Source organism: Mauremys mutica, chromosome 3 (assembly GCF_020497125.1).
Source record: "Mauremys mutica isolate MM-2020 ecotype Southern chromosome 3, ASM2049712v1, whole genome shotgun sequence".
NCBI lineage: Eukaryota > Metazoa > Chordata > Testudines > Geoemydidae > Mauremys > Mauremys mutica.
In genome coordinates, this window is record NC_059074.1 from 206,278,210 (window position 1) to 206,295,692 (window position 17,483).

At 40.1% G+C, this 17,483-nt stretch overlaps 1 protein-coding gene across 3 annotated transcripts in view; it reads left to right on the forward strand.

The window, feature by feature from the left end:
• Positions 1-17,483, forward strand: part of KIZ (kizuna centrosomal protein) — a 94,251-nt gene that overhangs the window by 27,317 nt on the left and 49,451 nt on the right. For all 3 annotated transcript variants that reach the window (XM_045011795.1, XM_045011796.1, XR_006578501.1), the window contains 2 exons: positions 3,621-4,248; positions 9,349-9,640. In XM_045011795.1, the coding sequence (XP_044867730.1) occupies positions 3,621-4,248; positions 9,349-9,640 (920 nt within the window). The remainder of the gene's footprint in view (positions 1-3,620; positions 4,249-9,348; positions 9,641-17,483) is intronic.

The following is a 17,483-nucleotide window of genomic DNA, read 5'->3' on the forward strand; positions in this document are numbered from 1 at the left end:
TACAACAGTTTCCAACTACTGCAGCTCTGGCTTTCATTGCCCATCCCACTTGAGTTAGATGCCTGGTATCCTTTATAGGATAAGTTCCCTGGCTTCTAGTAGGATATAAAACTTTTTAGTTTGTATTTAATCTATTTATTTCCTTTTACGGAAGTAGCATTGACTCTTCCCCAATATATCGTGTTAATCCTATGTGTCAGATAGTTCTGTTCTTTATTATAGTTTCAACCAATTTGCCTGGTACTGAAGTTCGGCTTACTGGCCTGTAAGTGCCAGGATTGCCTCTGTAGCCTTTTTGGAAAAATTGGCATTACATTAGCTACCCTCCAGTAGTCATGGCAGAGCTTTTAGACGTACATAGAGAAGGAACTCAGCCTCCAGCATAGACTTTTTAACAAATGGAGCACAGAATATGGAAGCTTCTAACCTTCAAAGTACAGAAACTCTATACTGAATAAAACTCAAGGTTCTCCAGATCCATGATCTAGGTTGCTGTAGTGCCAAATATCAGAGGACATCAAGGAATCAAACTAGGCACAACGAGATTTTGGACTGCTGGGCATTCATGCTGAATAATAGGACTTAGTGCTGACCAATGAAGCTTCATGCTCCCACCTCCCCTGGAATGGCTCACTGGGAATTAATGCTGACTTGTAGTGATCTAGTGATGAGAAGTTTGGCCTGGGCTGTTTCTCAGGTGTCTCATCTAGTACAATGTCAACCGAACACTCCAGGTGAGACTGTGTCCTCATTGCAAAGTAGCTTAATTTTGATGCACTAGGAAAGTAAACATTTTTTTCTTGTTAAAGAAAAGTGCTTTGAGAAGGGCAATATTTTGTGTGTGTATTGTGGAGAATGAGAGGAAATACCTGGGTAAAACAAACAGAAAAGCTGGCAATTGAGAGGGCATAATGGGTAAATTCATTTGCTGTTTTCCTGTGGAGAGTTGACTTCAAATGTGTCTTAGCTGCCAATGAGAGTTGTGTGAGATTCTATAACTGATTTTATAATTTTAGCTAAATCTCTTCCCACTCAAATGTGCCTCCTTTTCCTTTCATTTTATTTTGCTGCTTGGTGAAAAACTACACAGGGACCAATCCTTCTCTTTCAAATTCTAAAATTCAAAGCAGATGAAGAGAGATTCTTACAATCAAAAAGGAGTTTGCTAGCAAGGCAACTTTTGCTATAACATGCAGAGCTGATAAATTCTGATAAATTCTGTTTTGGAACACTAAATCCAGGAGCCACTAAATCCATAAAACATTTGCTGGATAAATTTGAGAGCAGAAAATCAGACCCAAAGGACAATAAAGAGGAACCCAAAGTAGTAGTGATGAAATAAATTGTAAGCTTAATCTGAGTAACATACTCTGAATCTTTCTGCGAATAATTTAGTTTATGGAGTTATTAGATTTTCTTTTGTTTGTATTAAAAAAATGAGCTGTACCATGAAGTTTTGTCACATTACCAGACTAGGTAAATTTAAGACCCTTCCACAGAGAGGTAGTAGCTGAACCTGTGTGACAAATAAGACCACCCAATGAAAAAGGATGGAGGATGCAACAATGATGCAGTCAATGGGATTCTGTTATGTTGTTATGCTCAAAAGTGTTAAGATGTTATTAGAATACTAACTATACTTACTATTATAGCTAATCAGCTAATTCTGGTTCAAGGTCTGTTTATACTGACACTGGCCTTCTACTTCTTCTAAAAGCAACAAAGAATCCTGTGGCACCTTATAGACTAACAGACGTTTTGCAGCATGAGCTTTCGTGGGTGAATACCCACTTCTTCAGATGCACCCACGAAAGCTCATGCTGCAAAACGTCTGTTAGTCTATAAGGTGCCACAGGATTCTTTGTTGTTTTTACAGATCCAGACTAACACGGCTACCCCTCTGATACTACTTCTTCTAGTAACCATTCCATAGAAATCTGTTTATTAAGCACACACAGAAAACCAAAACCAACTTTAAAGTACTTGAAATTTATGCGGCTACCAGAAGTCTTTTGTAGTGAGCAGAAAGAATTGATTCACTGGTGGATTTTTGGCACAACTGTTGTTGTTCCTCCTATTGAGACAAACATACAAGAGGGAGAAAATGGCAGCAATGAAAGAAAAAAGACTTCTGTCCCTAATGCTTGCTTTGTTGATGTGGTGCAAGCAAGCTATAGCGAGCGCATAGTCAGGTCAGTCTTCAACAGGTGTGCTTTAACATCTGTACCCAGCTCAATTCCCCAGTTTGGGTTTGGTCCTTCTTCATTCTGGGGTAAGGTTGCTTACACTGCTTTAGCCTTTTGTGCTGATCATAATGATGATATGGAGCTTGGCTAATTTAAAAGTTGATTAGACAGAACTCCAAAGAAGTATAGGTGTGAGAGAGAATAAAATAATGTTACGGAAAGAATGGAGTTATCGGGAATCTTAAAACTTACATCCAATGTGTTATGTAGGGTTCAGCTGTAGGAGTGGGGGTGGTATCTGCATCCTTCTCATTCAGTCAGGTCAAAAGATCTTTCAGAATCAGAAAAAGGTGGCCCAGTGGTGTGATGGTAAACTTCTTCTTAGCCCCAGGTAGTTAGCATTTGGCTTATGCCTTAACACATGCTGCTTTTGTGAATCACGGTTACATTTCAGTGAATTTTAACATTTGTATAAAAGCAACTCTCTCTCTCTCTCTCTATATATATATAAAGTAACCATTTCTTTGTGAAAGAAACACTTCAAAAATAGTTTGCACTCTACCTTTCATTGCTGTGATTTTGCTGTTATGAAGAGTACATGACTAACTTCTCTCCTGCAACCACCAAACTGAAGGTAGATCCTCCAGACGAAGATTCAGGCGAGTTGGAAAGAGAATATGGAGAATTTTTATCACAGCTGTGTATGGAGTACGTGCTTTCTGGATAGCAGACTTCAGTTTCTAGCTATCACTATAGAACCTTTCATAAACACTCTTTTACAAAAAGTGAAATTGGGCAGTTGGGCTTCCAATTTATGGGCTTTCTGTGTGTAAAACTACAGAGAATAAATGATTGCCCAGAATGTTAAACTACTATAATTGACTTAAGCTTTGTTTAATATGCCATTTGACAGAATGTTCTTACCCTTCCATGCAAAATACTGTACATTAAGTGAAATGCCATGAAGACTTAACAGCAGTTAAAGCTGCTTTCTTGTTCTTGTAGTTCAGCAGTTAACAAACCTAATGGCAACATTAGCATTGTCCATTTTTTCTAAATATAGGCTTCATATTTGTTTGCCAATATTTCTCTCTTGGCGTAGCTACCTTTGGTCTGGATCCTGCAAGGTGTTGTTTGCCTCCTGTGAAGTCCTGACAGACTTAATCTCCTTTTGACTTCCCTGGAAGTGGACGGTACTTAGTACCTGGTACAAGGCCCTCAATATCTTGCAGGAATTGGGTCATTCAATCTGATTTTGTCCATTTATTTTATAAAACTAAAGAGAATGTTTTATATGTGGACTAGCATAATACGATAGAAAAATATTTAAATTATATAGAGCATTTGCTCCTCAAAGACTAACACAGACCCTTTAAGAAATGCCATTTATTACATGAAATTCATTCTTAAGCCATCTCAACCTCTGTTTTTCAGATGCTGCCGGTTGCAAGACAGGCAGGAATTAACACCAGGACAGCCACGTCAAGAGGATTGTATCATCCAGCAACAATCTTTATGGGCCGCCAAATGTCAGCCATCTCAAGCATTGAAGATTTCAGTACACAGCAGAAATCTTCCCAGCCCACAAAGAGCTTTTCAGTTTCTGACCCACATTCATGCAGACAGGCAGCACAGAGCAGTAATATGACAGACAGCTATGTAGTACAAACTAATAGTGATATACGGTGCTTAAATAAGTCTGACAAAATAGATGGGAAGACATCTCTCCAGATGGGTGAGAAAATGCCAGTCACATCCAGTGTATCATCTGAGAATGGAAGAACTCATTGCTTAGAGATAGAAAGCAACCTGCATAATGACAATACTAATTTAGTAGAAAGCAAAAAATCTGCTCAACTCAGCTCCCTGTTACATGAAAGATTAAGTCCAGAGAACAGAATCACTGGTTTAAAGAGTGACTGTTGCAGCAGCTCAGTAGCAGAAATAGTGACAAAGGAGCATTTTGCAGCAAATAAAGAAAGATCTAAACAGCCAATCCGATTGGCGTCTGCTCCTGAACAACTTGTTTCTGGAAACGAACAGCCAAGAGACAGTTTCCCAGGTATGACGATGGTATTTGTGTGATGGCCTTGCTGTGGGCAAAGTGCTGTCTTCCCCCATTGATCCAGGTTTTCAGAGTACACTCATCACCACAGGGTCTGAGTGCCTCCCCAAATGGAAAGGAATGGCTAAGGCTCGGTTTAACAGGCTGTGGAGGGCAGTTCAAGAGGAGTCTGCAGCTGTTGTGTGCTATGGAGCAGGCAGTGTGGCCTAGTGGACAGGGACCTCCCCTGATTGTCAAGAGACATGGATTCTGTTCCTGGCTCTACCACTGACTGGCTGTGTGACTTTGGCAAGTCACTTTCCCTCTGTTTCCCCTTTCTCCCTTTGTGTCTTGTCTGTCTGTGTAGTGCAGGGACTGTCTCTGACACTTTCTTACTGCTTACCACAGTGGGGCCCTGATTTTTGGTTGGCATCGCTAGACGCTACTGTAGAGTCCTCCTCTGCAGTGTGTCTGTGAGCTGCAGTGCTGGGGAAGTGCTGAAGCTGAGCCAACGAATCTGCCACTTTGCAGCTCCAAAGGCCTAAACTTTCCACACGGAGCATGCAGAGGTCCCAACTGCTACTACTGGCCCTGGCAAGAGAACAGTTCTGCAGCTGTTTCACACCAAGCTGCTTAGCTGTGGAGGAGTTAAGAGGACTCCCTTTTTGTGCCCTTTCTTTGATCCCAGCACAGAAGTGTTTCCTTGGACTTTGTCTTGGTTTTGGGGTAGCAAGGGCTCTCTGTTTCCCCTCTTACAATGGTTGTCTGTGAGAATGGTGCATTTGGAACAGTGTCCCCATTAGTGGTGCATCTGATTCGTGTGACCAAAGACGTGATTCACAGGAGTACCAACCACACAAAGGACCATTAAGAACTCTGTGAGGAACTTGATCCTGGCCAAATTAGCTAATCCAAGTAGGCTTTTCTCTGTGACCAGCCTCGATACCAAATATGTAAGGATTTGCTTTAGAGTAGATGGGGATCCAGTTTGCTGACACATGCCTTTCTTTTGGTAGGGCAAATCACAGTTTAACCTGACAGGCCTGGCATGGGCACATCCTCTGGAATATCCAGATCTGCTAGATCTCTCCAAAGAACTGATATTTTTATTTTTTCCAATCCTAGTCCTCTTTTTTTTTTTCAGTGCGGGTCAAGTGTTGGAAGTCAGGCCTATTGATACACTGGTACCCACAGATTAACAAGGGATGTGACTATGGAATATGGTTCTCACTAGGCCTTTGGGTGCTTTCGTTGAACCACCAAGTGATTTTTCTCTCCCATATTTTTTTTTGAAGGTGATCTTTCTATTGACCATAACTTTAGCTAGTAGGAAAGTCTTTGAGATCTAAGACCTCATTGATAATCCTTCTTTTACTGCCTTTCACAAGGGCAGCAAGGTGTTTTTATTGCTATGTCCACAATTTTTTCTAAGGTACTGTAGTATCAGATCTTTCTGTTAACCAGTCTAATGTTATTTGTTTTACTTACTTGGGAAAACATGCTTGGTCTCTGCCTCAGGTTGATTTCGTTCAGAATGTTTGTGCAGAATAGTTAATCTATTTCTGAGAATAAAGCTACTGAAAAATAGGTAGGTTTGCCAATGGTACAATATTTTCAGATAATTAAAAATATACCGTATGTATCTAGTGCCTTAGGTGTTTGGAAGAGAAACTTGAAATTTGCCAGGGAATTTGTCCTGAGAGCAGAGAGGTGCTATTTGCTATCACTGTGAAAATCCATCCAGATTTGACTAAGGCCTGGTCTGCACACCAATATGGCAGTTATACATGTGATTTTTCTTCTTTTACTAATGTTGTTATACTGGCACAAACCCTGCATACCAATATAGTTCTACTATACTGGAAGGGGAATAAGATGTACTGCTATAAGACACCTTTATACCATATAACTACGTTCTCACTAGGGGGATTGATCCACTTTAACTGTATCGGCATAGTTAAAGCAGTACAGCTTTTGTGTGTAGACAAGATTTGTTATAAAATTTAGGAATGACTATTTGTACATGTAGATGAATTCATTACATGCTTACTCATTATTCTCTGAATGTCCCATGCCCCGCTGAGAACCATGCTTCATAGGCATATCATTCACACACGCTGTTTCCCACAATCAAAATATCCTTTGGCCTAGTGGAAGAACCATACTTCCCCCTGCCCCAAAGCCGAGAACAGAACCCAGGAACCACGATTCCCAGTTTTGTGCTACTATCTAGAAAACTACCTACTGGGAAACTGTCTTAGCACCCTCTAGTGGCTTGGTGCACAAATGATAACAACCCACTATTATCTGCTAATGGAGTTATTATTTTTAGCTCAAGTGGTAGCGATGAGTAACTCAAGAAAATTGATCATACTGCTCTTAAGAGCTTGCAGAAATATTCTCCTCTGCCTTTCCAGTAAATATGGCAATTTTCAGGTTAACCCAATTTTCTAAGCCATATAAGGATTGCTAAAATGGAGCTTTATAATGGAAATTACTGGCAACCTTAATGATGGAAGGGCTACTGCCTCTCAATATAATGATCACAATTTTTTTGGACAAAAGCTGGCAGCCTTATCATGTTACCCTGTATACTTCTTGTTCTCTTCTTTGGCATCCTGTTGTTGCCTTTTTTGTGGTTTTTCCATTTCTCTTGCTTTCAGGACTCTGTTGTTTTTCATTGTCTTTACTGTCACTTTGACATATTTGCCACTTCTCCAGTTAATGAAAGACTGTCATTATTTTGAGGTCTAACAAGACAACACCAACCTGGCTTATATTAGCCTTAGGACTTTGCATAGCAGATTTGGCAGAATGTCTGTTCTCTCTCCTTTGCTCCCCAAATAAATGTTAAGGTAGTCAGTGTCATATTTGGAAAAATACTTTTAATTTCGGAATGTAATACTTTTACCTTAAGGGAAACTATAAGTTTGATTCAAAATCAGAATGATCAGTGACCACTTCAAATTTCCCCTGAGCGTAAGGGGAGAGCTTCTAAGTCTTTATAATATCAAACCTACATTACAGAGTTCTAAGGTTAAAGTAGTCCAGGTTTGAATTTCTTGTTCTAGTTCTCATAAAAGGTTGATCTTTCATGCTCCGAATTACAGGGAAGTGATTAAGAAGTTTGGCTCTGCTGTGTGTACCACAACTGAATGCAAGCTAGGCTTTAAGCTGCAGGTGTTTATGCAGTGCATTGTTACTTGAAGCTGTTTTTCCTTTGAGTACTTTTCTATTGTTCAGAAATGGTAGCATAATATGCATGAAATAAATAAAAGTAATAGTTTATCTCTTACATTTATTCATATCCTGAATGCTGGAAAAAGAAAATAGAATATAAGATCTTGTCATTATTTGTATCAAATACTATTTTTCTGAAATCTACCGTAATTCAAATCAAAATGAAGCTCAGCGTATGGAAGGGAGAAGATGTTCTGTTTTGCAGCACACGCAAGACCCTGTGAACACTGGGTAATTTAGAAATAACTGATACTGCAGTGAATCTTGTGGGAACTTGAGAGTTTCATGGCAATGTTAATTGATTACAGAACTGTTTGATACATTTTCATGAAATTCTAAAAATGCACCAGAAAGTGAAAATGTTAGTAGTGCCTATTTTTATTTGTATCTTAGAAGATTAATGCAACCTCCTTCTGCTGAGCAGCAAGGGGAATCAGCTGCCATGCTCAACTTCCAAGCCAACAGGCAGAGAGCTCTGCTCCTGCATGGATTAGAAGCCCCAGACAACAGCTGCCTCCTCTTCAAACACACTTCTGCTCCCCCCCCCGACTGTTTTTCAGGCCATTCTGCCCCATTATGTCAGAGGCGGTTTGCTGGAGGAGGCTGTCTTAATCCTTGTTGCTGTTTTAAATTGTGGAGGATCCCTTCACTTGCAGCCCAGAGGAGGCATAGGGGATCCACTGAACTCCCCTTGTGAGGAAAGCATAGAATAATACACCGATATGAAGAAGGAGGTTAGGTAGTAGGTGGACAAGCTAGGGAGTTGAAAGATATTAAGGAAATGATCATTTTTGTGGATTTATGCAGCACTAACTGACTAACAGCTTCCTGGCAAAATGTTGAAATATGTGGCCATTCATGCAATTGCATGAACACATTACACATGAGACTGACCAGAAGGAAATAGTCTAAGGGCTTTGGGAAGTCTCTACTGCCTGGCAGGCCGTGGAATATTCCTGTGGTTGGTTAAGAAGCGGGGCCAGTCCATTAGGAGTATTCCTATTGGGGCAGTCCCTAAAGAAAGAGAAGCATAGCAGCTTCAGAGAGGGTTTCAGTAGGTTGAACCCAGGTCACAAGGGAGTTTCTCCAAAATGGAGAGCAGGGGCAGCATGTAGGGAGAGTACCTGCAGGGTTAGGAGTATGTCATGGGGAAATTTCTGGGTGCTATAATGTAGCATGCAAGTCCCTCGTATAATAATAATTTGACATATTACTTAAGGGGAGGAATCTAAGTACAAGACTCAAACTTAGTTCTTCATTTCCAAGTCAGGAGGAGTTTTGAGCATTGCAGAACAAGTGCTACATCCATTGAGAGAGAGGTTCATGATGTTCTTCGGGAACCCTGAGAATGACTCCAGTGCCACATTGATGGATTCCAGAGAAAGCTGCATCCCAGGGCCGGCTTTAGGCTGATTCCCATGAAGCGGGGCCCGTGCCTAAGAGGGCCCCGCAGCGTCCAGAAGAGGGGGCCCCGCAAAGTAAGGCCCCGGAAGACAACTGCTGCCGAGGAAGGACCCTCTGCCGAAGTGCCGCCGGAAACAGCGGCAACCGATTGAGCTGCCGCCAAAGGCGGCATTTTGGCAGCCGCTCTTTCGAATCAGGCCCTGCATGTCCTAAAGCCGGCCCTGCTGTATCCATCCCCGTTAGGCAAGAATGTTGATGAAAGGAATAAAGGAATGGAAAACGGATATTTGGAGAACCCTGGAAAAATGTGCAGAAGGGGCAGAGGTTTTAGACTGTATGAATTACATATTTCTTGTGGAATAGGAGAATATATCAAATGTACTTGTCTGGGTCTCATTGTAACACAGTGCAATGTATATTTTTTGTCATGCTCCTATTACTATGTTGGCAATATTTGTCATATTTTTATTCCAGGTCTAGCCCAACACACAGATGGTCTGTTGCCCGCTGAAAACACACTAGAGCTGGAAGATGAAAGTTTAGATAGCAGCAGTGACCTTACAGTTTCTGTGAGTGAAGAGGATCAGATAATAAACACAGTTGAACTACAGCAGAGCCTAGGAGATATGGATTGCAAGATGGCCTTAAAATCAATGAACTCAGAACAAGAAAAAGAAACCCTATCCACCAAAGAACATTTTTCTTTGCAAACAGTAAACCGCCATACGATAGATGAAGACTCTTCGGCTAATTCAGCAACAACAGAGTAAGCCATTAAATATTTTCTCACTGTGATTATTTAGTTAGGACATTTTTTTGGAGATTGTCCTATTGACAATCTGTATTACTGTAAAATATCTATATGAATATGCAACTTTGCTCCTACACGCAGACATTTAATTTAATGATTAATTAACTTCGGAACTCCTCAAACAATTTGAGATGCCTGTTTCTATAATTTCCATTAAATGCAGATGTCATACTGTTTTTCGTTTTTTAGTATATCAGTTCAGTTGGATAATAGAAGTAACTCACTAAACAGTACAGTTCATGTTAATTAGAAATTTTCAGGTGGTTAAACTCCCTGGGTATTCAACCTAACAACTTAAAGCAACACCTGAGAGGTGTGCAACTACCTCTTAGAAATGCATTGTTTGTTCTCTGTGTAATTCTATTTAGATACTTTTTATGGCCCCCATGATTGTAGTATCAATGTGTCTTTCAATCATTAATGGCTTTTATCCTCACAACACACCCGTGTGAGGTAGGGAAGCATGATCACCATTTTACGTGGCGGGGCAGGAGACTGGGGCACAAGGTATATTAAAGGACTTGCCCAAGGTCAAAAAGGAAACCTGTGCCAGAGCCGGGAGGTGAATCCAGGTCGCCTGAATCTGTTGTCTCTTGTATCATATCTTGTGGTTTACTCGCTTCACCCTGATGGAGCACTTGGTGTAAACCAATAAGAATATCACTCCTTCTGCATTGTGAACCTTTGATCTCATAAAGCTTTGTCTCTCTGAGCTCCTAACCAGCTTGTTGTGCAGCTCTTCCATTCTGCTTGCCTCTTCAGCTGCATTCCTGTAGGGATGGCCCTTCCACACTCTCCTCCCAGCTCTTTCCCACCTCCTACTTCATCTGGATGTGCCGTTCACTGCTGCTAGTCTCCCTGGCTCCTGTTGCAAGGTTTCCTGCCCACATAGTCTCTCCTTTTCCTTGCTTTTCCACTTGCTGGCTTTCCTTCTTTTTGCTCCTCCTAGTCCCTAGCTGCAAAGGTTCTCCCTGTTGCCTGCTTGATTGTACCCACTCTTCTCCAGTGGCTGCCTGCCATTTACCTGCCTTGCCAGCTTCCCAGTATTCTTCCTCCCTTCCTCCTCTCACTCAATGCTGCTCCCCCTACTGCTCAGCCTCCTTACTGTTCTGGATCCCAGCAGCCTCCCAGTGGCCATGATCAGGAAAAGCCCCCCTCATAAATACATACATTCCTCTGTTTCTACTGCCCACCTAACGTCTCCACTTGTCTTCCAGGTGGTGCTACCTGTCTGATTTTTTTCCCCTCCTTCATCCTTGAACAATTCACATGCAAAATGTTTAGGACTGATGTGGTTAAACATATTCAGGTGGTGATTAGAGGCATGTGAGCTAGTACAGAAATAAAACCTGTTATATTAGCTTGGGGAGAAGACTATATAGCCAAGAAAAATAGCATTTGTTATCCAGCAAGAATGAATGAGGCTTATAGAGTTTTTTAAACCAATCTCCCCACTGGTCATTTATCTATTTGGTCGTTTGTCTTTTTAACATGTTTAACATATCTCTGCTTTTTTTAATACACCTCTACCTTGATATAACGCTATCCTTGGGAGCCAAAAAATCTTACCGCGTTATAGATGAAATCATTTTATATTGAACTTGCTTTGATCCACTAGAGTGCGCAGCCTGGCCCCCCCCGGAGCACTGCTTTACCGCGTTATATCCAAATTCGTGTTATATTGGGTGGTGTTATATGAGGTAGCGATGTATATGCACATATAATCTTATTAGAGAATGATTTCAGTAATGGTTCATATTTTAATAGATGACAAAAAAGCAGAAAAACATATATATCCATTAAAATACATTTCTGCAACGTTATCATTTCAGTTTTTCAAACCATGTGTTGGACTATTGCTTACTACAGAAACATCTAATTTACATCTAAATAGCTTTTATAGAGTTTTCCTTTTGTTTAACACCTGTTAATCTTAGCACTTGATAAGAAAGTTGTATAGAGTGGTTGATTTTGCTAGAAAAGTCAGAGTTGACCAGTGGAAATGTAACCTTTTGTCCTGTCCCTATAGATTTTAGTGACTTTCAGCTGCTGATATAAACTGATGGAAAATATTGCATGTTGTTCTTAAGCCTGGATAAATTATAGGAAAGATTTCATTGTTCTCGTTATCTCTAGAATTTGACTCAAAGCTGAAAGTGGATAATGGCCTCAAACTATCAAGTCTTTCAGTTTTTCAAGGTCATAAAAATGTGATCACAGTTGATCCATTTCTACAGGAATTATACAGATTTTATTTTGCTTTTGTTTTTGAAAATTTAAAATACAGATAGAATACAAAATATTTGCATCTGAGAAAGAGTGTATGGAGAGACAGGTAGTTTCTTCATAGTTAATTTTGCAAGTAGTAAGCATTTAGACCCCACTGCCCTATTAGTCACTCAAATTCAGACTTTAATGTTTTGATATTTTTCAGAGTAACTCTCAAATGGAAAGAGATTTTTCACAAAGTTTTAAAGTGATTAATAAATGAGTTTGTGATACAAATAGCCTCTATAAAAATATAACCTCTTTTTGAAATGTGGTCTGAAGATGTGACATTTATTACTGTTCTACCCTCCAAATATTTTGTTGTAAACTAGTCAAACTTTCCATATAGTTATTAAAACAAACAAACAAACAAAAAACACTAGTGCACAGGTTGTATTTGAAGAAATTAGGTTGTTATTGAGCAAAATTTTATGATTGGGTATTGAACTGAAATGGTTATAGTTTGGGCCGTCAGTCTCTTTGTATCTTCGTTAATTCTTAAGCATGGTATTGTGACAGCAGTGCCACCTCTACCATTTATCACCTTACCTCTGGGTTCATGAGTATACTTTGAGTTACTATTGGTTAAAAGTAGTAAGGGGGTGTGTGGAAAGGAAATCACAGAGACAGACTATTTTGAGGCCGCTGTTTCACTGAATTAAAAACAAAACAAAAATCTTCACTGCACATCAGCAAGTCACTGGTTTTCAGGTGACATCTGCATCCAACTTAGTGGAGAACAGTGGAGCAGCCTCAGTTAAATTTTCAATTTTTGTTTGTTGTGCAAATATATTTTGTAAAAAGTCGTTTTTTTCCAAATGAGTCTTTTAATGTCACATTTTAGCTTACTGTGAGTTATTACAACGCAGTTACAAACTGCTTAAAGTATGATTTTTATCTTGGATATACTGACAAGCTGTTACCTGTGGAAATACGTGAGTGATGTTGCTATGATAACAGGTTTTTTTAAAAGCTTGTAATCTAGTTTAAGGAAGCAGACTTTTATATTCATTACTTTCCTAAACAGCTGAATGAGACAATTTTGATGTTCAAGTTGTTAAAATTAATAAAATATAAAAAGTAGTGAGCTTAATTCATAGGACAGATTGATGAATGAGTTTCTCTCTTTATCTGCCAGAGTGTGACAGTGCACATATGTTTAAAATATTCCACCGTAAATTCAACCTATATTGTGGGAACCAAATAGGAGAGATGAACAGGTGCAAAGAACAGACTACTCATTTCTTGGCCTCTCTGCTGAGCCTGCCAACAAGTGCTCTAGATTTTGCTAATTTTGGTTGTAGTTTTGGTGATGTCACCTTGTTTACTGTGAGTGGTACTTAGACCTGTAATTCATTTCACATAAAGTACTGAACAGTTATCATATAACAACGGCTGTTCTCGTCTGATTTGTAACAGATTTGAACCAGTGAACTAGAAGCAAAAAGCGCCGTATCTTTTTTTTTTCATTCCTCAGAGCTATCCAGTCCTCTGTTTAAAGGGCTAAAAAACCAAAACAGAAAACCCCAGAGAATTAGTGCATAGAAAGATGATGACTATTTTAAGGCCTATGTTGCGGGGGGCGGGGGGAGACGGAGCTTTTGCCAGCGCTGCTTCAGCTGCATTGAAGAGGACTTAGCACAGATGGATTGTGCATTACAAAATGTAACACATAATTCAAGCTGTCAGCTTAATCAGACTGTTTCCAGGAAGCAACCTGTAAAAGAGAAGGATCCCTTGTTTGCTGACCTCTGATCCATAGCCTGCTGCAGATTGTCATACATTTTGTTTCTCTTTATGTTGGTGTCCCTTCCTTCCCCTTCTTTTTGTTATTGTAGTCCCTTCAAGTGGCACCCTGGAAAGACCACCCAGAGGGAGTAAAACAATAAGAAATGAGCTAGCCACTAACATACAGGTTTTGTAAGATTTTAGTAAAAGAAAAAGTACTGTTTAACTACATATGTGATCTCTGGTATTGTTGTATGTATTACAAGTCCAAAAACTGCATGCACCGCTGTTTAAATTTATTTTTTCTTTGTAGTGGAAGACAGGGCTTTAGTATTTTTCAGAACAAGCAAAGCTTAGCAAAGTTTAGTGAGAACATATTGCAGCTTTATATATGAGGGACTATAACCATCACTGCAAAATGAACAAAACGTAATAAACTGTTATATATTATAAAAACCTTGATTTGGCTACCACACTTCTTAGAGCTTGTAGCCCAGCTGTGTTGTTGCTTCGTGGAGTTCTTCTGTTGAAACTCCTTAACAAAGGAGGCCGTCTGAAATCAAAATCTGAATGGCTATTTACACCTCTGTAAAAGGATTAGCAATGCTGCATTGTTACAATGTTTAAATCTTAATTTGCATCATTATAGAGGTGTAGCTTCATCAAATCCCTGGTAGGTCCCAGTTATGTTTTTGGACCTGTAGGTGGTCATTAAATTTATTCTGTTAGTGGAGGTAAAGGAATTAAATTGCTCAATGTGTCAGTAATTTTAAGAAATTATCTCAGGATCTAATTGACTTTGGATAGTTTAAATGCTATTGCAGATTATTACTATATATTTGTTGTTGCATGTAGTTGCAAGATGTGTCCCATACATAGGACGGGAATGTATGTATGTTGCTGTGGAGTTTGTACATATATCATTTAAAGAATTTCCATTCGGATTTACAGGAACATGTTTTCACTATAGATTGGCCCAAGCTGCAAAGTTGAGATCTGGATTTTGAAAGCCCCCTGTCCCATTGTTCCAGCAGCACTCAGATCTGAAGTTTCAATTCAGGCCTGTCTCTGGTTTTAATATATATGAGCATCATATGTTCTGTGCAAGGGATGTTTAAAAACTGAAACTGTTGTGTTACTTTCCTTTGGGAGAATATAGTCTAGTAAAGTGGTTCTCAACCAGGGGTCCGGGGCCCCCTGGAGGGCTGTGAGCAGGTTTCAGGGGGTCTGCTAAGCAGGGCCAGTGTTAGTCGCTGGAGCCCAGGACAGAAAGCCGAAGTCCCCCCACATAAGGCAGAAGCCTGGGGAACCTGAGCCCCCACACCAGGCGTTGAAGCCGAAGCCTGAGCAATGTAGGTTTGCAGGGTCCCCATGCAATTGCCCTGCTTGCTACCCCCTAATGCCAGCCTGGGCTTTTATACACCAAAAAACAGTTATTGTGGCACAGGTGGGCCATGGAGTTTTTTATAGCATGTTGCGGGGGCCTTAGAAAGAAAAAGGTTGAGAACCCCTGGTCTCATAGAAAGTACAAATAACACTTTTGTAACCACTTTGTATGAAAAACAGATTCATTTTTTTAACCTTTTAAAAAAAAATTAACACGTAGATACTATAGACTCATACGTATAAAGTTCATTTGGTAACAGGGAAAGATGATCAGAGTTTAAAGAAAGCCAAGAAATTTTTTTGTGTTTGGGAGTCAACTTCACAGGCAGTTTCATTATAGCAGATGCCAGTAGAACCCGCTACAGCTAAAGGCAACCTGCAAAGGAAATAGAGGGCTTGTGCTCTTTTTTTCATTATGAATGGTTTTTAAAAAGACGTGTGTGTGTGTATATATGTGTGTATATATATGATCAGATGATCATATATGTAATGTACATATTTTTTTCCTGTTATTAAAGGTTCAGGTTCTAACTGGCAGACTGGTTGAATAACAAGTAAAGTATTTATTTACATCACAAAAGTCAAGAGCGTGAAAGATGAGCAAAGAGTGAAAGAGAGTTAAATACTTTGTGAACAGCTATGTAACTTCAACATCAAAAAATGTTCTGGAGAAGAGATGCCTTTACATTCAGCGCTCTCACATCTTCAGATAAAGGACAAGAGGTCACAAAATACATGTTCTGAGCCTTCTGGTGCAGTAGTTCTCAACCTTTTTGGACTCAGGACCCATTGGTAGACATTGGTGGCCTGCTGCAACCCAGTAAATAGCTTTCGTGCAAAAAACACCTGGCTCACTAAATATTTTTTACCATGATCTATAATATATACGTTAACCTAATAGGTACTAAATAAGTATACTGTGCGTACCAGAGCAATGGGTCCTATACCACAGGGCTGGTTGAGCTTGGCACTCTACTCCGGACATTGCGACCTGGTGCATGGGGTCACAGCGGCATTCACTCAGATTTGGCCTGGCAGGACCCCCATCATCATGACAGCAATGCAGTTGAACCAGACCTGAGTGGTGCTACAACCCCATGCACCACGTCGCAACATCTGGAGTGGAGAGCCAAGTCCAGCTAGCCGTTTGGACCAGAGAGTCACCACTGCGGGGTCAGTGTGAGGCCTCCCACGTGCCCCTTTGACACATTCTGGCAACTCAATTACGGATCGTGATCCCTGGGTTCCTCCAGTTAAATCAGGGAAGACCAGAGTTTACATTCCAGATATTCCTAGAGTAAAAAACAACCAACCAAAAACACATGCAATAAGAGAAAATATCTCTTTAATCTCAGCCTTTCTGGCCTTTTCTTACACGTCGTAAAGAAGCAAAGGAGGGCACAAACCCATTCTGTAAAAAAACTTAGCAGGCCTTTCTTAAAGTTGCAGTGCATTTTCTATTTTAAACCCTTTGCAGAGGCACTCATAGCTTTCTGAAATACTCACTTTTGGGGCTGAAATGTTGTGTGCTGCTTCACTTTTCAAAGAGGGGCTGCTGTGTGTGTGTGTGTATGTAAACGGATAAGCTAAGTCCATTCCTTTCAGCCATTTTTGAGTAAAAGGGAGTGGAAAAAATACACTTTAGCCCTATAAAAAAAAAATTCTGGTGTGTTTTTGACCGTGATTCGAGAAAGTTGTGAAAGGTGAAATTTGACATGGAAATAGTCCCTCGTTAAGGATTAGGCTGTGGTTTTGGTTTGGGGGAAAGGAAGGATTAATTTGTCAAAGTTATTGTGTTGGTGAGTGGGATATATTACCCTCCCTCACAAGTGCTTAATATTATGTATCTTTGCTAGTCCTGACCCAATTTCATCTACTCCCCCATTTGAAATAAACACCAAAAGGCACCTCTCCACATCAAGGGCAATAAACAAAATTTGGCGTTTGTAGGACAAGCCATTTTGGAGATGAAGTGAGCTGAAAAAAGTTAAGAAAACGTCCCAAAAGTCAGTAAGAGGTGAATATTTTTTAAACACCGCGAGTAAGATTTCCAAAAGCTCTTGGCGTTGGCCTAGCTCTGATCCCATTGAAGTGAGTGGTAAATTGAAAATCACATCCCATGGCTGTAAAACTCCTTTTCTGATACTTTATTTTGCCAAACATCGCAGTAGTGTGTGTTTGAAAGAGAGAGTAACTCCTCCTCCATCTCTGCCGCTCTTTCTCAAAGGGCTAGGACATTTTGCAGTTAATGGGGGAAAACAGTGTTTAACCCTCTCCTACCCCTTTATTACTTTTTCCCCTCACCCTAAGCCCTTGTTTTATATTTTTCCTGCTCATACATGTTTGTTTCCCTGCTTATTGATCTGCCTTTACATGTGGAGGATCGTTGGCTTGAGGTTTCTTGCAGATGGAGGGA